Source organism: Meles meles, chromosome 2 (assembly GCF_922984935.1).
Source record: "Meles meles chromosome 2, mMelMel3.1 paternal haplotype, whole genome shotgun sequence".
In the NCBI taxonomy this organism is placed as follows: domain Eukaryota; kingdom Metazoa; phylum Chordata; class Mammalia; order Carnivora; family Mustelidae; genus Meles; species Meles meles.
The window spans coordinates 23,577,468-23,598,762 of record NC_060067.1 but is presented as its reverse complement, the minus strand read 5'-3'; the positions used below and the strand labels follow the sequence as shown (position 1 = coordinate 23,598,762).

Sequence of the window (21,295 nt, the reverse complement as noted above, 5' to 3'; positions counted from 1 at the left end):
TCTCTGGAACATTTCTCCAACCCTTCTACTGAGTTTTTCATTCCAGTTATGGCATATTGAACTTCTAAGAGCTATTTTTTTGTGCTATGGTCTTCCCACCCCCCCATCCTTTTCTTGTTTAATCTTTGCAATAACATCTTTTATGTCTCTGAAATTATTATAGTTTTTCTTTCACATTAGCTCCTTTTCTCACCTGTCTGGTGTCTGGTAATCTTTGGCTGTCTGTTCTTAAGAGGGAGGCACTATAAAAAACCAGTTGCAAGGTCTGTGCAAGTGGATGGGACTTGTCAGAAGGAGGCTTCATGGGGCCTGGGTGACTCAGTTGCTTAAGTATCAGACTCTTGGTTTTGGCCTGGGTCATGATCTCAGGATGGTGGGTTTGAGCCCCTTGTCAGGTTCTGTGCTCAGTAGGGAGTCTGCTTGAGATTCTCTCTCTGACTCCTTCCTATACGCTCCTCTCTCTCTCTTAAAAAAAAAAAAAAAAAAAAAAGAATCTTTACCCCCCCCCCCCCCAAAAAAAGCTCTACTGTTGGGTGATTTGGTAGAGTTGATCTTTGAATAACCCCTTACATGAATGTCATTTGATCTTTTCTCATGTGTGACTAGAATTATCCAAAGAATCTTTCTAGTCTCAGTCTCCTGACTGAGGAATAAACCTGACTGCCAGTATTCTGGAATCTGGTAATCTTAATACATGTGTAAACTTCACCCCCTGTCTTCACTGTGGCATTGCTTGTCTCAGCTATGCCTCGTACCCTCCAGTCCACAGAAGTCTGGACTAAAATCTGTTTTTCCCTTCACAAGAATTTATGACTCTGCTAGGTGAGGAAGGGGCAATTGCTCAGGTACATAGAGTGGAGCAGGAGCTTTGATAGCCTAACTGCTTCTTGACTTTAAGCCAGTCCTCTTTTTTTTTTTTTTTTTTTAAGCCGCATTTTCACCCCCACGTCTCCCTTCAAAGGTATCGGGTACCACTGATTCCCCAAACCTTTACTTGGATTTTTTAACGTTGGTCACATTGCTTCTCCTGCTTCCAGTTTAGGATAACATTTTCTTGGTCTACTTAGTTACCACTCCATTTCCTTTTCAGCTGACAAAAAGTTATCACTGTTCTCTCTTTGTTCTTATGTGTTTGTGTCTATTTTCTTTATTCCCTTTACTCCTGTTTTTATTTTTTAAAGCTTTGGCAGATACCTTTAATTCAAGTATAGAAAAAAATAGGATAGCATTAATAAAAATATTTTTTACAGCTGAGCATATTTGATTTATACTCAATAAACATACTGAACAAACATAACATTCAGCTACTTAATGCTATCTGTATACAGTTTCAGGGATACACCTTGTGATTAATCCATCTTTAACTAGATGTTTAGCTGGACATCTGATTGTATCAACTTCTCTAGTTAAAAATGTACTATGGCTATAAATGAAAGTATAACTAAATTTATGCCAGAGGAATAGTATAGGTATTATCAGGGGAGTTTAGGAAAGGGAGAATGTGATGAGGAAAAATTTGGCAGTTTTTATCTAGTACTGTCCAAGGAGAGAGAGGGAATCTAGGAGATTTGTACATTCCGATCACTAGAATTGAGGATAATCTTTTTTTTTTTTTTAAAGATTTTATTTATTTGACAGAGAGAGATCACAAGTAGGCAGAGAGAGAGAGAGGAGGAGGAAGCAGGCTTCCTGCCGAGCAGAGAGCCCGATGCGGGACTCGATCCCAGAACTCTGAGATCATGACCTGAGCCAAAGGCAGAGGCTTAACCCGCTGAGCCACCCAGGCGCCCAAATTGGGGATAATCTTTTGAGGAAAAGTTTTACAGTGGCTTTTATAAAATCCTGAAAACTCTATTTGCTTTTCTCTTACGGCATGCTCACTAGATAACCTATTTTTTGCTAATGTTAAAGCTTTTCTGATGTTAGAAGGGGAGTCCTGAGCAGTGTAGGTACAGGTATTTCAGTTACTAGAGTAGAACCCTGTACCTAGGCTACTACTACTAACAGTCGACATTCATCAAGTACTTACTATGCGTAAGGCATTGCTCCAAGTACTTTATCTATATTAACTTCTTGAATACTCTCATCTTAATAGATAAGGACACTAAGTTAACATTAAGTACCTTGATCAATATCACACGTATATGAGGGAGCTACATAAATTGATTTATTAATATAAACTAATAAATTTGCCTTGTGATGTATACTTGATTCTTACTGGAGGTAGTGGGAATCAAAGAGCCTGGTGAATTCCAAGAATATTGGGGAAATGGAGCTTTCAGATCTGTAAGCTAGGAGTACTTCACTCGAGTGACACAGGTATAATAGAACCAGTCCATAATAAAAAGTCTGCCTGAGTAAACGTGTGGGCCCCAAAGAAGTTACTTTCTTAGGTCCTATTAATACTGAATTTACATAGAACCTGATATTTTGTAAAATTACTCTTTGCTTTTAACTTTTTAACTGCTTAAAGATGTTAGAATAAAGTGCAAAGACCAAAGTAGTGGCTAGAAAATTATAAAAAAAAAAATGTATGTGACTCACGTTTATCCAAAAATAGGTGCTTCTGTCTACTTGATCCTTGTTTTATTTCTATTGCCTTTCATTAGTGACTTAAAGGTTTACTATATATGAAAAGAACTTCGAAAAAGCCAAATTTCTTTGCAGATGGATTCAGTGAAAAAAAGTGATAGATGGGGTGCCTGGGTAGCTCAGTCATTAAGCGTCTGCCTTCGGCTCAGATTATGATCCCAGGGTCTTGGCATCGGGCCCCACACATGGCTCCCTGCTTGGCAAATCTGCCCCTCTCTCTCCCTCTGCATGCTGCTCCCCCTGCTATGCGTGCTTGCTTGCACGCACTCTCTGTCAAAGAAATAAAATCTTCTAAAAAAAAGTGATAGCTGTATATAAGATACCTGTTCGTGGTAGAGAAACATTATTTAATGCTCTTAATAATCACTTTACCACTCCAGTAATAGAGATGGAACTCCTTCTGCAGATCCTACTTTAGACAAGGATGATACAGTAGTTTTTTATTGTTTTTGATTAGCAGGACTTTTCTGAGTATCAAATAGTTTACTAGGGGCCCCTCGCTGGCTCAGGTGGTAGAGTATGGGACCCTTGATCTGGGCGGCCCCATGATGGGTGTAGAGATTATTATTTTTTTTTAAGTTTACTAAAAAAAGTTTACTAAGTGCTCATTTCATTATTAATTAACAGGTTAATATTCTGTCTTTTCCTTTCTGAACCAATAGGTCTTGGCTGTTCAACCATACTTTCTCCAGAAGGATCAGCTCAGTTTGCTGCTCAGATATTTGGATTAAACAACCATTTGGTATGGGCTAAACTGCGAGCAAGTATATTGAACACATGGATTTCCTTGAAGCAGGCTGACAAGAAAATCCGAGAGGGGAATTTGTAAAACATCATTGCTTTTTTTTTTTTAAGAAAAACTTTATATTTCTTGTTTAGTGTCAGAAAAAGATCAAGGTGAAAGTTTTTAAATCAAAGAAAACAATAAAATTTACTAGTGAATAAGTGCTTCTCTAGATTGATGGATCAGTAGACTCTATGGACATATTAATATTTCTTTATAGGAAGTGAAATTACTATAAGGACACTTTTAAAATCTCTTAGCTACTGTATGGTCACAGGTAGATAACAAATACATTTCTTAAATGATAATAATGTCCTATTATAGAGCTCTAAACTGCTATTTGACCATCTGTATCTCAACCCGTAAGTTTTAAAAAGTTAAAATGTTTGTATCTTAGAGTGATAAGAGCAATATAGTCCTCTTTTACATTATGATCTTTACAAAATCCTAAGGGTATGGTGTTTTATTTGCAGTCAGTATCTCAAAATAGATGTATATTTATCCCCACCTATAGACCAAGATGCTGTTTTGTTCTGCTTTTATTTGTTTGTTTAGAGTTGAAATGGGTGTTGGGGGTAGAGAAGACACATGAAATAAGGTGAAGGAATACTGTGGAAACCATAGAAAGGGGCCTTTTCTGAGAGCTTCTCTGATGGATGTCAGGGCAATTTCCCACGGAGAAAAAAAAAGGTAGAGTCATCTTTGTCATTCCAGATGAAAGACTTGGTAAATCTTACTTAGCTACAATGGGTGCCTCTGTGGATCATAAGATTCTTTTAATTCTGATAATACATGTTTTAGCCAAACTAACAGTCCTCAGCCTACCACGATTTTCCAAAATTGGAATCTCCTAGTTGATAGCCATACTAGTTTCTTAAAACAGCGTAAGTGTGGGCAGGGTACCCAGTAAGATTCACCTCTACAGGAGTAATTATTACCAAGAGGTGTTAATAGTTCATCATCAATCTATAAACCATGTTTGGAAATCACTGTTAGAGTATGCAGACCTGAGGACTTTTTTATAGATCACTAAACTTTACTCTGAATGTTTATGAACCCCTTAAACTTCCATGTAGAATTTTATGTATGTGTTTGCTTTTGTGGAAAGGGGGCAATCGTGGTCTTTATCCAAGGGATTAAAAATGTTAAGAATCTCTGCTGTCGGGATACCTGGGTGGTTCAGTTGGTTAAGTGTCTGCCTTCAGCTCAGGCCATGATCCCAGCGTCCTGGGATTGAGTCCTGTATCAGGCTCTTTGCTCAGCAGGGAAACTGCTTCTCCCTCTGCCTCCTGCTCCCCTTGTTTGTGCTCTTTTTTTCTTTGACAAATAAATAAAATCTTAAAACAAAACAAACAAAAAAAACCACTGTGATTGTGTGGGGGAAAAAAATCTCTGCTGTAGATGAAATCTTGATAAGATCTTTGCCACTGTCTTACACTATCTACACCTTTTCACCTCCCTCTGAACTGTTAACAAGCTACTATCTCTTATTACTTCTTTTACCTCATCTCGTGGGGCCGAGTATGATTGTCCTAACCATTCCTTTCTTGTACCAGACACCAAGATATTCCAGGCTTAATACTGATATTTTTCTTATATTATCCTTTCCCTTTAAGTACTGATGTTTCTTCTATTGAGTCTTTCCATTACTTAGAAGTAACCTTTGGAGTAACTCCTTCAGCTATAACTAGCATTACTGACTCCTAGGTCTGTGTTTGTAGAATTGTAGTTTGAACTGTACATTTCTATCTCTGTTTGAATGCTCTAAACTTACTTCATCTGCTATCCAGCCTATTAACTGGCTATATACTCTCTGTCCCAAACCAGAAGTGTTATTTCATCCTTAATGTTTCTCTCTGACATCTCACATCTCACTTATTACAGAGGTCTGAATTTATCTGGTTTACCCATCTGTACAAAAGCCTCAAGTGGGGGTCAAATTCTACATTATTGGACCAATCTAGGTGGTCTGCATTCTCAACATTTTGAAGTTGTCCAGGGACTTACAACATAAACTGTTAACATCTCTTTTTGTGACATACACTGCTTTGGAAATATGAATGCCCTTGACACTCTCCCTAGAGAATTGTACTCAAAATTTACTAACAGATTCCATTAGTTTTTGCATTCCCTTGAAGCCTATCCATGGTTTGTAGTTTAAAAAGCATTGGTGCAACCCATCAAGGGAACTTGCTTTCCTCATAATTTTTGGACCATCACTTACCTGTACTTTTAATCTTTTCTTTTTTCTTAATTTTTAGTTTTAGTTTATAAATTCTAGTTAGTTCACATACGGTGCACTATTGGTTTTGGGAGCAGAATTCAGTCGTCATTGCTTAAATATGATACCCAGTGCACAAGATAACAAGTGCCCTCTGTAATACCTATCACCCATTTAGCCCATCCCCAACCCAGGTCCTCCATCAACCCTGTTTTTTCTCTATCATTAAGAGTTATGATTTTTCCCTCTTCTCACCCCTTCATATGTTCATCTGTTTTGTTTCTTAAATCTCACATGAGTGAAACCATATGGTATTTGTCCTTCTCTGACTGGTTTTGCTTAGCATGATACACTCTAGCTCCATGTCACTGCAAATGGCAAGAATTCATCCTTTTGATGACTGAATAATATTCCATTGTATATACATACCACATCTTTATTCAATGTACTTTTTAGTTCTTAGAGTGAACTATTAATATCTATTCTGTCATTAAAATCTGTTACTAGAGCTTCATCTTCACTCTCTCCATGAAACCTTCCCAAATCCCTTTTTCTTTGTTGGATTGAAAGCTGCAAGAGAGGAGAAAATATAATCTTACACTTTATTTCCTCACATTTCCTTTTGCTTTGGTGTGCTATGCCTAGCAATCTGCTAGACATGGGAGAATTGTAGAAATTACTGCTTCATTCTCTTACATTAGTTCACAAGAAAATGTAAAATAAATGATTTTAACATCTTTTAAACTTTGGTTTTGTGGCCTCTGAATAGTCATTGGCTGCAATTTTAGCTCTTCTGTCTCTACCTGCAAAAATTCCACCTGCTTTGGTGTAGTACATGAGAAATTTCAAAACACATTTAGACTAATAGATAGGACTGACCATTTCAATGGTCATTATCAATTTCATTATTCGTTTTTTAGAGTATGTATATCCTCAGTAGTTTCATTAATACTAGAGAAAATACTTGTTTGAAAGTATTTTAACTGTTAGATTAACTCATGCAAACCTACCTGGTTTGCCATCTTTGGGTGATTATACTTTCTTTGGGCTTGTAGGTGAACTAAAGGGGAAGAAACATTTGTCCCAGGTAATACAGACTATACTTTGTATCATAAAGGCATGCAATTGCTGTTGCTTTAAAGCCTTCTGAAATGTAAACACTGTAGCCAAATAAAAGACAAAGATAAGTTGTGTGAACCTTTATTCATTCATCTCTTCATGAAATAACATGGTTTGCCTGGTTATTCTAGATCCTAGGAAAGCAGCACTGAACAGAAACAAGGCCCCCCCACTGTCACAAAAATCTTTTGGGGGCTAACCACAAGAGATGTCTTAAAAGTATAAAGATGTCATAAAAGTATAAGTGCATATGGAGAAGAACCAACATGATAGCACAGTGCTGGGGATGAGGAAGGTTTTTGCAAAGAATAGAGCAATGATGTAAAAGCAAGCCATGCAAAAATGTGGCGAAGTACGCAGACTGGGTGCAGGACGGAAACGGCTCTGCCTTTTTGAGGACGTTCTCAAACATGCCACTATTGCTGGAGCTCTGGTGAGTAAAGGTAAGAATGGAAGATGATGTAAGCAAAGGCTAGATCACTTAGGACCTACAGGCCATACTGAAGCATGGAAGAAAAACCACTGGAAAGTTTGAGTAGGGGCATGACATGACCTATTTAACATGTTTTTAAAGTTCTCTGGCTATTGTGTGGACAAGCAAGGAGATTGGTTAAGGATCTATTACAAGTCCAGGTGGAGGATGATGAGACCTTTAGTAAATTATTATTTGTTTAATGCCTCTACTTCGAAGTGTAAAATAAGACTAATAATACTCCTTCCCTCATACTGTTACGAGAATTAAATGAGTCAACATATGTAAAGTATATCCTGACACATGAATACATTATGTAATAGCCTGTTTGGTAAACTGTAGAAGATGGTATGAGTGGAACTGATTTGCCATGAAAATCACCTTGAATTTAATATTCCCTTCAGTTGATTTCATTTCTAAACAGGAAAAAAGGACAGAAAATCAGCATAATATGGCTTATCCACACATCTTCAGCCCAGCAGTTCTTTGGAAGCCAGAGTGAATTTTTTTTTTTAATTTTATTTATTTATTTGACAGCACAAGCAGGTGGAATAGCAGGCAGAGGGAGAGGAAGAAGCAGGCTCCCTGCTGAGTAAGGAGCCTGACCCGGGCTTAATCCCAGAACCCTGGGATCATGACCTGAGCTGAAGGCCGTAGCTTAACCAACTGAGCCACCCAGGCGCCCCAGGAGTGAAAATATTTAATGGTGCCTTTTGCACCATTGGCATGGAGTTGTTCACTTAGCATTGTGGTACAGTGAAAATAGCAGTAGAATGGAAATGAAAAGATTTCACTGGGCACATTACTGTGAGCTTCATTTGTAAGGTACAACTAAATATGTTTTCTTCCTGCTTCACAGAGTGGATAAAATGACAAGATACTGTACACAGAAGCTTTTCAGAAATCAAAAGTGGCTAAATCCATGGTGCAAAAAAGTAAGGATTTGAGTACCAGTTACGTGCAAGATCCTGGAGATATAGCAATGAACAAGATCCAATTTCTGCCCTCAATGAATTTTGGAGTCTTACAGGGGCAGACAATTTCAAAACACCAAATTGTCTTAATATGGAGTAAATAGTCAGGGATTCTGAGTACACAAGGGAGGAATTTAAAGAACAAATATATATTGCAAATGAATGTACTCTTTGTATACAGAGTTGTCTTATTTTTTTAATTTACTTGTATCCTTAGCAACCAATGTATGCCAGATGCCAACACATATGAAGTATTTAGTAAATGTTGAGTGAAAAAATGTGCAAATTCCCATAGGTATAGCAAGAAGGAACCACACATAACTAAATGTCAAAGGAGTATTACATGCAAGGGGACTAGGGAGTGAGTAACAGAAGACCTATGTGGGTTGGGGAGATAGAAAGTAGAGGCCAGGGGCACCGGGGTGGCTCAGTGGGTTAAATCCTCTGCCTTGGGCTCAGGTCATGATCCCAGGGTTCTGGGATCGAGCTCTGTGTCGGGCTCTCTGCTCAGCCCGGAGCCTGCTTCCCCCTCTCTCTTTGCCTGCCTCTCTACCTATTTGTGATCTCTGTCTGTCAAATAAATAAATAAAAATCTTAAACAAAAAAAAAAAAAGAGGCCAAACCACAAAGGGTGTTACATGATAGGCTTTTAGATATCTTGAGGGTAGAAGAATGGCATCAAATAAATTATTTGTTTTAAATATTTATTTGACAGAGAGATATAAAGCACAAGTAGACAGAGCAGCAGGCAGAGGGAGAGGGAGAAGCAGACTCTTCACCAAGCAGAGAGCCCAATGTGGGACTCAATCCCAGGACCCTGGGATCATAACCTGAGCCTAAGGCAGCTGCTTAACCAACTGAGCCACCCAGGCACCCCATATAAATTCTTTAAAAGACCACTCAAGAAGATTCGTCTCAAAAATGGCAGATTTAAAAAAAAAAAAAAAAAACAGATAAAATCCATATACTTATATCCTGTTTTCAACAAAACCTGATGAAAATGACATAAGCAATACAACCATAGGAGTCCATACCAGAATTCTGAAGAATTTTTGGAAGCTGCATAGAGTATGAGATAAGCCTGAAGCAGAAACTAAAACTGAATTCTTTTATAAAGTCAGTCTTCTGAGAACAGAATCACCATTAAGGTTGTGGTTTTTAACCTCGGGTGGGGTGGGGCTGTTGCATTAAAAACACCTTTGAAGAATCCAGTGAAAACTATAGAACTGTTCCTCAGAAAAAATTACACATTTTGAGTATATCAGATGTCATGTGAACTCCCTTACCCTCCTGAAATCTAGGTATAATTAGCTTAAAATCTGTGACAGTTCCACAACGAAAGTTCACAACTCTTCCCATGATTTTTACTAATTCACAGAGATAATATTCTCCTGAGATAGAGTTCATTAGACCAGCATTGCTGTCTTTACATTATACTATATTGATCAGACATGAAATGTACCAGGCACCACTGGACACAACTAGGAGCTGGACATACCTTCTACCCTGAAGGAACTCAGAGTAGGGAAGAAATAAGCAAAAACTCCTGTTAAAAAGTTGAGTACAACTAGGCAGTGTGTTAGATCCTAAAGATACTGTGGTAAGGGTAAATGTGATCCCTGTCCTCATGAAAATGATATCCATATAAAGAGATAGGCTTCAAACGATGAGTGCTCAGAAGTACAAAGCTATATCAGAGAATAATGGGGAATGTTGCCTAGTTTGCAAGATCAAAGAAGTACTTTTAAAAATCTGGAAGCAGTACAGTAATACTGAAGGATTAAAAGAATAAGATGCTGGGAAAGAGAGGAAGTGGCAGGAGTTGGTGGATTTTTGACAATATTTGGGTCCGCAGGGGCATTCAATAAAATGCCCTTTCGTTTTTAAGAGCACTCAACAGGTACTCGGTTCCGACACTCAAATATCTCGATATTTAAGCTCTTACCAAAAAACAAACAAACAAACAAAACTCTAAAACTCCTATGTCTTTGTGTTGAGTGCCAGTGCATGCTAGGATGCATGAAGTATATGTTATCCCCAAACAATCATAATATTTTCCCTATTTTACAGTCGGGAAAACCGGGACTCTGATAAATAACTTGCTCACAAGAGTCGCAGAGCCAGGAACTGAGCCTTGGCATTCTCATCCCTTACACATCATCCTTTGGCCTTACTGCCGACTGTTCCTGAACTGGAGCTCACAGCGCAGCCAAGAGGGTTTCATCAAACGTGCTTCGCACTTGTTGGTTCTTTTTTACTTCTGTGCCTTTCCTCATATTCGCTTCTCTGCTAGAATTTAATTCAGGCCCTACCCCAGGTTTTCCTAACTCGCCTTTAAAGATCCTTTTCAAATACAATTCCTCTATGAAGTATTCTCCAGCAGCAAAGAGAAGCCGTTTCTCTCCCCACTCTCCTTCAAAGGCCTCCCTAAAGTTTCTAGTTAGTACTTTACCACCCTATTGCCCTCTTACTCTCTTCCCTAGATCGTCATTCAGATGCGTCCACCTCGTGGGACAAGGGTGCTGCCTCGCCAGCAGCTGTAGCCCCAGAAACGCAGGCTGCTTTGAGCCAAAACTGTCTGGTGAACCCCTTCTCATCCCCTCCCGGGGTCCGACAACTCGTTCCTTCATACCAGCTTCAGGTAAGGCGTTTCAATTCTTTCTATCCATGCAAATTTCTAGCAAAGACGTCTAAGACTACGATTTCCAACACTGACTCAGGGAATACCGACGCTTCCGAATCCGAGACGCTTAGCAACCACCGGCTTCCTCCTCCGCTTGGCCACCTCCGAGATCCTCTTCCGGGGCAGAGGTCGCCCCGCCCCGCCCTTCCCCGCGTCTCCTCCAAGATGGCGAGCGGCGGCGTCGGCGGGGTTTCGGTGTCTGCGCTCTGGGGTGAAGTAAACCGTTATGGTCAGAACGGTGACTTCACGCGCGGTCTTAAGACGGTCAACAAGAGTAAGTGCTGGGGCTGGCCCAGGCCGCAGGGAGGATGCGGCCTCCTTCCGGCGCGCGCGACCACCTCCGAGTAGACGCAGGGATCAGAGATCCCGCCAGCGGCGGCGCGGGGATCCGAACACCTGGCGGGCGCGGGTTGCGGCCGGTCTGCTCCACCTCATCAGTCCTGAGCCCGGTGTTGCTGAGAGCCACGTGTACTTCCCTCTTTACCCACCGCGGGGTAGCGAGGGTGGAATTTAAAGAGACCGCAACTCCATGCGCCTCTTTGAAACTGTTTTCTTACTCGACTCCTCCGTTTTTAGTCCTTAATTCGCAAATATGTCACATCACCACCTTTTCTCCATCCTTTTAGAAGAGTGATCAAGACAGTATTGCTGAGGGAGCTTTTTCTCAAGGGCCGCATCGCAGGGAGGAAGCTGCTAGGGACACGTAGTTCTGAAGCTAGAGCTGACAAGTGGAAGCTGTACAGACGGAGGGGAGAGGGGAGAGGGCTGGATATGGATGTTGGGTCTGTCACCCTCATAGATAATCTCTCTCCGGTGTCATTAGATCAGAGGATGTGTGTGTGTGAAAGCATTAACATTCGAAATAACGTCGGAAGAAAAGTTTGGCCAGCTTTTTTGTTTTTCCGTTTTGGGTTTTTTGTTTTTTGTTTGTTTATTTTTGCCCTGTAACTGATAACCTTAAGTCAGCTGCTTTTGGTGTGAGGTTTAGTTATTATATTCATGTATCCTTTACTGTGTAATTGCAATAAGGCCATGCTTTTTAATGCTCTCTGTCATGGTAAATTCTTCACTGAAGATGCAGCCTATATTTGGTAGATTTGATAAAGTGATTACCAAGACAGGGTTTGGCTCTTTAAAAGCAGTAACATACAAAGTATGTCAGTAGCATACAGGATTGTATAATTTTCAGTATCCTATTGTTGATGTAAAAAGAAGTGATTGTGCCACAGTGAACTTTAGATGATTTCAGACAGTAAGGAAACTGATTAAGGAACTGATTAGAGTTAATTTGATTCCTAAACTTGTTTTGAATTAGCTTTAGCCTTTGGCTAAACCTGCAACCAGTACTATTCAGTAGCTGTGTAGGAAGTATTTTGCAGAAATTATTTAATCACTTTTTTTTTTCAGTTTGTTGATCGATACATAATTCTCTTAATCGGTGAAAATTTATACGATTCTTACACAGAATTGGGTTCCTAACATTGTCCAGGGGCAAGGAGGGTGATTGGGGTCATTTTGACACTAAACAGCTGTTTAGCTTTGAAACTTTGCTATCTGAGTCTTTCCCTGTCCTCTTTTGGTCTGTCGTCTTATGTGAAAAGGGAAATTTTGAAAGGTTTTTGGAAGTACTGCCAGCAAAATAAGTGGCATTTGTATACTTTACAACTTAAAGATTTTTATTAAAGTATTCTCATTTAATCTTAATAAACTTTCATACTCGTTTTGTAGATCAGAAAACTAACATTTGGCAGTGAAATGATTTGCCCATGACCTAAAGACACTAACGACAAGCTTGTATTCAAACCTAAGTCATTTTTGCTTCCAAATTCTACGTGAACTTTTTCTTTCTTGGTGAACTTTCTTTCTTTCGATTGGTGAAATGTATAGGATGTAGCGTGTGTCCTAATGGGAAAAAGCTGGAGAAAAATAGGTTCTTAGTTCTTTATTTCATTATTTAAAATTTTCTTTTTGCTACATGCATCTTGGGAATCTATCTTATTGGAAATCTTACTAAATTATAACTGCCCTTTTGCTACTTCCTAAGTTAAAAATGAAGATTGGTCATTTTTTTTAATGTTTCAACTAATTGTTGTTGCTGCTATACAATTGGAAATGTAGCTTCTTGAGGCAGGGGGTGGGAAAATTTAGTAAAAATGTGAGAAGGGAATGGATTTTAAAGTTGTTTTCCTAAAATTGTTCTCTAGTACTGCAGATCAACAAGGATGATGTAACTGCTCTACACTGTAAAGTGGTATGCCTTATCCAAAATGGAAGTTTCAAGGAAGCCTTGAATGTCATCAATACTCACACTAAAGTGTTAGCCAAGTAAGTGATTCATTTAGTTGTTTGTGCAGTTATTAGAAATATGGTTACCATAGCTATAACCATTTCCATGTTATTTCTTTTTTTCCTCACTATTCAGTGATTTTTGACCTTCCTTCCTTTTTTGCTTGGCAATAGTCTTTCTGAAAGTGGAAGGAGCAGTAGTATCTTCTTTTCTGCTTTAGGGAGCCTTTTTCTTTACCTCTGTCTTCCTTTGAACCACTAAGAAGCAGGTAAACTGCTGAAGGATATGGGTCATAAATGTAATGAATTTTTGAAGGATATAAGGAGAACAATTCAGAAATTTAATTTAAAAAATAAAAGGCAGATTTCGGCTCAGGTCATGATCCCAGGGTCCTGGGATCGAGCCCCGCATCAGGCTCTCTGCTCCGCAGGGAGCCTGCTTCCTCCTCTCTCCCTGCCTGCCTCTCTGCCTACTTGTGATTTCTCTCTGTCAAATAAATAAAATATTTAAAAAAATAAAAATAAAAAAAAAATAAAAGGCAGAGAGGGTGGAACATGTAGGGTAGGGATGTGTAAGTAGAGGCCTTTAGAATGGTATGGCAGTATATAAGTGTGTATATATATATATATATGTATATATATATGTGTATGTATATATGTGTATACACACACACACACACATTTATCAGTATATAAGTCAGGTATAGCCTGATCTTTGTGCTTACCTCCTTTGAGAATTATTGAGGTGAGTATGATTTTAGGTCAAGATCGTTTGGTGTCAGAGTTCTTTAGCAGTCTTTAGAATATCTCAGATTTGCTGTTATTAATCTTTTTCATTTATTTAATTTATCATTTCATGAAATGTGAATTTATATTCTAAATTTTTACTGTAATTTGATTTTTATTTATAGTTATGCCTAATCCCTAAAAGAAATATGTATAAAAATAAAGTTTTGGGGGGCGCCTGGGTGGCTCAGTGGATTAAAGCCTCTGCCTTAAGCTTAGGTCATGATCCCAGGGTACTGGGATTGAGCCCTGCATCAGACTCTCTGCTCCCTGGGGAGCCTGCTTCCCTTCCCCTCTCTCTGTCTACTTGTGATCTGTTTCTGTCAAATAAATAAATAAAATCTGGGGCACCTGGGTAGCTCAGTGGGTTGGGCTCTGCCTTCCACTCGGGTCATGAGTCCCGCGTTGGGCTCTCTGCTCAGCAGGGAGCCTGCTTCTCCCGCCCTCTCTCTGCCTGCCTCTCTGCCTACTTGTGATCTCTCTCGGTCAAGTGAATAAATAAAATCTTTGGAAAAAAATAAATAAAATCTTTAAAAAAAATAAAGTTTTTGGCAGCATATTTACTCTTTAATGAAATACTGGGTTATAAAGTTGACCCTTGAGTATCTCAGGGGTTGGGGTACCAACCCTCTGCACAGTTGAAAATCTTTGTATGACTTTAGACTCCTCAAAAACTGTACTGATAGCCTACTATTGACTGGAGGCCTAACAGATGACATAAATAATTGATTAACATGTATTTTTATGTTATATGAATTATATACTATATTTTTAGGTTAAAGTAAGCTAGAGGAAAGAAAATGATATTAAAATCATAAGGGAAAATATATCTAAGGTGCTATACTATATTTATTGGAAAAAATCCACAAATCAGTGGACGCAGGCAGTTCAAACCCATATTCAAATGGCAACAACTATATAGTATACTTTTTGTATAAGAAAAGGAGGATATAAGAATTTATATGTGTATTTTCCTCTACTTGCAGAAACAAACACTAGGTAGAAAAACAGTGAATAAAAGTCACTTGTAGGGGCGCCTGGATGCCTCAGTTTTTAAGCAACTGCCTTCAGCTCAGGTCATGTTCCCAGATCCTGGGATTGAGCACCACATCCAGTAGCCTGCTTCTCCCTCTACCTGCTACTCCCCCGCTTGTGCTCTCTCTCCCTCTGTCAAATAAATGAATAAAATCTTTAAAAGTAAGCAAATAGGGGAGCCTGGGTGGCTCAGTCATTAAGCGGCTGCCTTGGGCTCAGGTATGATTCCAGAGTTCTGGGATCAAGCCCTGTATTGGGCTCCCTGCTTGGTGGGAAGCCTGCTTCCCCCTCTCCTACTCCCCCTACTTGTGTTCCCTCTCTTGCTGTGTCTTTCCTCTGTCAAATAAATAAATAAAATATTAAAAAAATTAAAAAATAAAAATAAATAAGTGAAACTCCAAAATGAGTTTCAAGTGTCACATTAATGTAGATGAGTTGTCAGTGTAGATAGGCAATACTTTTATTGTTGTGTGTTTATCAGTTGTTTGGTTACAAGTACTATGTTCTTTCAAGATTTTAGTTACCTTTTCTTTGCTATTCATTTGCTTTTTGAACACATTTATATGGCTTATTTGATTAGTAGAGCTAAGCTATTTCTGTAATAACTCATTTAGAACAGTGTTCAGGGGCACCTGGGTGGCTCAGTTGGTGGAGTACATGATGCTTGAGCTCAGGGTTGTGAGTTAGAGTCCCATGTTGGGTGTGAAGATTACTGAAAAAAAAAAAAAATCTTGAAAAAAATAAAATAGTGTTCAGATTATTTTTAGTTACTTAGTTGATTTCATGATTTCATTCTTAAATGTTTGTTTCAAAGGTCCGTTAATTCTAAGACTGTCCATGTAAGCCAGAGAGGCAAGGGAAATGGATGTAAAGTTTTCTCCCACTTAGGAACTGATTTTCAGGCATGTAACTGAACTTTGTCGGTTTCCTCATCTATTGTTTGTTTGTTTTTGAGATTTTCTTTATTTACTTGACAGAGAGAGAGAGCGCACAAGCAGGGGAAGCAGCAGAAGGAGAGGGAGAAGTAGGCTCCCCTCTAGGCAGGGAGTCCGATATGAGGCTGAATCCAAGGACCCTGGGATCATGATCTGAGCCGAAGGCAGACGCTTAACTGACTGAGCCACCCAGGTGCCCCTTCCTCATCTATTGTTAATGGAGATTAAATGACTTACTGTAGATCAGGTGCTTAACAGCAGTTTCCGGCATATAGTGGATGCTCTGCAGTGTTAGCTAATGATCAGAAACTGTTGTGTTTTTTTTGTCTTTTTCAGTAACTCTCTTTCATTTGAGAAGGCATATTGTGAGTACAGGCTGAACAGAATTGAGAATGCCTTGAAGACAATAGAGAGTGCCAATCAGCAGACAGACAAATTAAAGGAGCTTTATGGACAAGTGGTAATTACTGCTTTAAAGTACATGTTGACAATCATCCTGAGTGGGCATGACTGTACCTGTAGTGAGGAGCAGGGATGAGGAACCTCAGCCCATCCTGATGCTCCACAAAACTTGCCACCAAACCAATTCTTGAGGTTTGAACATATTGTCTCCTCTTGATCTTCACACAAACAGTTGCATATATAATAACTTGTGAATAAATTATTTCTCCAGGGTAATTAGAAAATTAGAATTAAAAACTATCCTATGAAATTTTGACTTTTTTAGTTGGAAAGATGAGGGCCAGGGATGTACTAATACAGTTTTGAAAATGTATTTCTTTCTAGCTTTAAACACATTTTGTTTTAAGGTTAAAATAAAGTGAATCATGATAGATAAGAATTTGGGTGAATTTAACTAGTTTATGAATTCCTCAAAACTATATTATTCTGGAAGGGCTTGAGACACTTAATTAAGCTTAATGTAAAAAAAAGAGCTATTAATGATGAGAGGACAGAAATGTTTTAGAAGTAACTAAACCCTCTTAAAGATTTTTAAAATGTCAGGGCAAATAATGTAATATATGTATTGTCCCCAAGAGATAGTAAGAGTTAAATAATACATACAGGTTGGAGAAAGATTTGGACAAGTTCATGGATTATAGGTTTATAAAGAACTTTTAAGGTAAGCTGGACAAATTTAGGGTAAATGCCAACATTCTGAGTTTGATGAAGGGCAAGAGTCTTGGTCATTTATAGTTGACTTAATTTACCCAGAGTGGCAGTTGTTATTGCCCTTCGAGAACAACTTGAATGAAATAAGCAAGAATTATATTTTGTGTACTTGGTATTAACCCTATCCTAGCTTTTCCCTATCTGGGAAAAGGAAATGAAGATTAAATATAGTGAACTTCTAAGAAATATTAAGTCCTTTTGATAACATCTAATTTTGTTCCTGTTCACTGGGGCTTAACAGTAGTTTTGTGGGTGGGAAAATTTTTTCATTGTAAGTCAGATTTAGGTAGCAGGGTGATTTCTTTGGACAGGTTTTCTTTCACAACGCACTTAGGCACTTTCCTAACCTCAGGAAGGAAGTAATACAATGACTTCTATTTGAATCATGGCTGTAGATCTACAGTACAGTAGAGATTCATTCATTCCAAGTTTTTGGAAGAGTTAGTAGCATCCAGAACTAATTGAAAAATTGTAAGGGAAAAACTGTTGACTGCCTGTATCATGCTGAATAAGCTTTCCTACTTAGTGATTCAAAAAAGGGTTTATATGATGTTTGAGGCATAATACTACATTTGTCTTCCCCTCTGATCTTTTACTTGGTATTTGTCCCTCTAGTTATACCGGTTGGAACGCTATGATGAATGCTTAGTGGTGTACAGAGATCTCGTCCGAAACTCCCAAGATGATTATGATGAAGAGAGAAAAACAAACCTTTCAGCAGTAGTTGCAGCTCAAAGCAATTGGGAAAAAGTTGTTCCAGTGAGTATCCCCGTGTACCCACACAGCTGTGAAATAAGATTCCTGTCTAGTGTTTGACTGGTATTTTGCTCCATGACAGGAGAACTTGGGCCTCCAAGAAGGCACACACGAACTATGCTACAATGCTGCATGTGCTCTGATAGGACAAGGCCAGCTGAGCCAAGCAATGAAAATCCTGCAAAAAGCTGAAGGTTGGAAGTTTATTAAAATTATGTGTAATTGTAATGTGTGTATAACTTAAAACATTATTTCCAAAAATTGAATTTGATTTTTGTGAGATTTATAATTGGAAACTATATAATTGGAAATTATATGATGCAGTGGGAATTTCTCAAAGTTCATCTAGCCTTTCTCTTGGCATTTTAGCATATCTCCCCTAATTGTGTCTAATCCCTAAGCCAGAGTACTTGTCCATTTTCATCCATACCAGACCTTATTTTTGAGGTTTTTTTAATAAGTTACTGTGAGTATTAAATGTAAATTGAGTTAATGACAAGCATTTATAATAGTACCTAGCATATACAACATAAGCATCTAACAAGTATTGGTTATCATTATTAAGCTGGCATTCAGGTACGGTGATAATCAGTGTGCCTATGTGTGTATACTGCATTTATATTGGTAACACCATTCAAGCACGGTTTAACTCCCCTTAGTTTGTTTTCACGTACAACATTTACATGCTTTGAAGCTTTTAGTTAAGAAAAAAAGAAAAATAGTCTTATTAGCTTATGTTTGGTTTCAACTCCAGAAATATGTAGACTTTTCTTTTGCATACATATTTCCCTGGAAGTTATAAAAGTGATGTAGGGACTGCAGTGACGGGGGAGGGGTGAGGAGGCGGCGGAGGTGAAGCTGGGTCAATTTTAAATGTTGAAGGTTAAAATAAAAGCAGAATTTGGAGCATCATGAAAAGAAAAGTATGCTTGAGAATTATAATTTCTTGATTATACCCAGTATTGACAGTGGTGTGGGAAAAAGACATTCTTATACATGGAAGTTTTGAGTGTTAATGTAATACTGACTTTGCAGTGGGGAATTTGGTGATACTGGAAGATCTTAAAATTTGCATACCCTTTGATCCAAGGAGTTCCTTTGAAGGAATAATTACATTAATTAATAATTAACAATAATTAGATAAGTAAAATTTATTGTAAGGAAATACTTAGATAATTCATATATGTATTTGTATGAATGCTAATTGAAGGGATGGACAAAAGAAAAAAATTAGAAACATCATGAGTTTTTGTCCTATAAGAGGACTGGCTAAGTTTTACCATGACCACAGAATAGACTATTATGCAGTCATTTAAAATAAAAATGTGATCTAGGGGTACCTGGGTGGCTCAGTCCGTTAAGGGTCCTACTCTGGTTTTTGGCTCAGATCATGATCTCATGAGTCCTGGGATCTAGCTCCACATTAGGCTCCATGCCCAGCCGGGAGTCTGCTTCTCCCATCCCTCCCTGTCCCCATCTCTAAAATAAATAAATAAATAAATAAACAAATAAATCTTAAAAAAAAAAAAGCCTTGATTTAAAAAAAAATAAAAATGTAGATCTTTATTATAAAGATGTCCACAATATAATAAATGGGGAAGGGAGGTTTCAAAATAGTATATGGAATATCACACTTTCATTTTAAAAGCAGCTGTGTTGGGGCACACGGGTGGCTCAGTGGGTTAAAGCCTCTGCCTTCGGCTCAGGTCATGATCTCAGGGTCCTGGGATCGAGCCCCAGCATCGGGGCTCTCTGCTCCGCAGGGAGCCTGCTTCCTTCTCTCTCTCTGCCTGCCTCTCTGCCTAGTTGTGATTTCTCTGTAAAATAAATAAAATATTTAAAAAAAATAAAAATAAAAGCAGCTGTGCCTTTGCATTTTAAAAATAGTAATGAAAATACTAATAGTGGTTGTCTCTTGGTGGTGGGATTATTGTCTTTACTACATTTTTTCATTGATTTTTTGCGATGAACATTTGTTGCATTTATATTTTTTCAATGCCCTTAAATTTTTGTTTAAACCTAGAGATTACAAATGAAAGAAAAATGCCAAAGAGCTAGAATAGTCCAGGACTGATAGTATTTATGTAATGTTTATTATTATTTATGTTGATGCTAATAATAAATTACAAATTTGCTTGTTATTAAAATTATCTTGAAATCTGCCCAAGAATTTAATTCTTACTCTTCAGAATGGTGAAAGGAATGGGAGTTACCCTGCAATATTAATTTTAAAATCATTTTTTCCTGTAGATCTTTGCCGCCGCTCATTATCAGAAGATTCTGTAAGTATTCCACTGTTATTAAACCCAAATTTTACACTTCTGACTAATATAAATTTATAGGGCGCTTCATTGTAGTATTTATTGACTTGTTGGAATAGGTGGTGATTTATTAAATATAAATCATAGTAAAAAATCCTCTTGATCAATTATTTGATGGGAGTCTTAGGCTTGGAAATTATAATACCAGAATTTTCATATGCCATATACATTTTATTTTAAATTTATATTAATATAAATTCATTCTCTTGTTTTCGATGTAAGGCTCAGATCTTTGCATATGGGTCCTTTCATAGGAATCCCGTGCATATTTCTTAAATGAACCACAAATAATCCAACAGTCATGATTTCCAGTTGTGTTAAAGACAGTCATGAAGTAGTTTCATTATAGAGTCCTTACAGTTGTTAGCCTTTTCACCAGTCTTTTATTGTTTTCTGGTGCTCACCTGTTTACACAGTAATTTGCTTTTGAAATCACTTTTATCAAATTCCTAAATTTAAGCAAACTGATTCTAAGGGAAGTTTTCTGAAAGTCATATGTTCTCTTTAAGGTTGTGTATCTTTTGAATGTTTGGAATACTTGGCAAATATAGAGATGGATTTGGAGAATTTACAGGGGGAAAAAAGTTTCTTTTTCTCCTTAGGATGGGACTGAGGAAGACCCACAGGCAGAACTGGCCATCATTCATGGGCAGATGGCCTATATTCTGCAGCTTCAGGGTCGTACAGAGGAAGCGTTGCAACTTTACAATCAGATAATAAAACTAAAGTAAGTAAGTTATTAAAATGAAGAACCTTTTATAGGGGATGAAGCCTCTTTTAAAAGTTTGTTTCTTTTTGACTGTTGCTTATTGTTCACAGGCCAACAGATGTGGGATTGCTAGCTGTGATTGCAAACAACATCATTACTATTAACAAGGTATGGCATATCCATGGCTTTCTTAAACTTATATTTTACATTGAAAACGTATTACCTGCTTCATCCTAGGTTAACTTCTTTTTCCTGTAACACAGTCTGGTAATAGCAAAATCACAATTACAGCTTAACTTTCATGATGATGATTCTGAAAGCTGTATTCAGCTAATAAAGCTTTTTTGCGGTTACAGTCTCTGGACAGTCTTACCCTTTTCCCAGTTTATAATAATGTGGAGATTCTATATATTGAAAAATAAATTGTTCGGAGTTTTAAACTAAGCATG

At 38.0% G+C, this 21,295-nt stretch overlaps 2 protein-coding genes across 5 annotated transcripts in view; both read left to right on the top strand.

The window, feature by feature from the left end:
• The window catches only part of PAICS (phosphoribosylaminoimidazole carboxylase and phosphoribosylaminoimidazolesuccinocarboxamide synthase), a 46,957-nt gene extending 43,431 nt beyond the window's left edge, over positions 1–3,526 (top strand). For all 4 annotated transcript variants that reach the window (XM_045996886.1, XM_045996888.1, XM_045996887.1 and 1 more), the window contains one exon: positions 3,255–3,526. In XM_045996886.1, the coding sequence (XP_045852842.1) occupies positions 3,255–3,421 (167 nt within the window). In that variant the 3' untranslated portion in view covers positions 3,422–3,526. The remainder of the gene's footprint in view (positions 1–3,254) is intronic.
• Positions 3,527–10,983: 7,457 nt separating this feature from the next.
• Positions 10,984–21,295, top strand: part of SRP72 (signal recognition particle 72) — a 29,265-nt gene continuing 18,953 nt past the window's right edge. The window contains exons 1-8 of the mRNA XM_045997677.1: positions 10,984–11,119; positions 13,050–13,170; positions 16,224–16,347; positions 17,676–17,819; positions 17,899–18,010; positions 20,067–20,098; positions 20,740–20,864; positions 20,957–21,014. Coding sequence (XP_045853633.1) covers positions 11,011–11,119; positions 13,050–13,170; positions 16,224–16,347; positions 17,676–17,819; positions 17,899–18,010; positions 20,067–20,098; positions 20,740–20,864; positions 20,957–21,014 — 825 coding nt within the window. The 5' untranslated portion in view covers positions 10,984–11,010. The remainder of the gene's footprint in view (positions 11,120–13,049; positions 13,171–16,223; positions 16,348–17,675; positions 17,820–17,898; positions 18,011–20,066; positions 20,099–20,739; positions 20,865–20,956; positions 21,015–21,295) is intronic.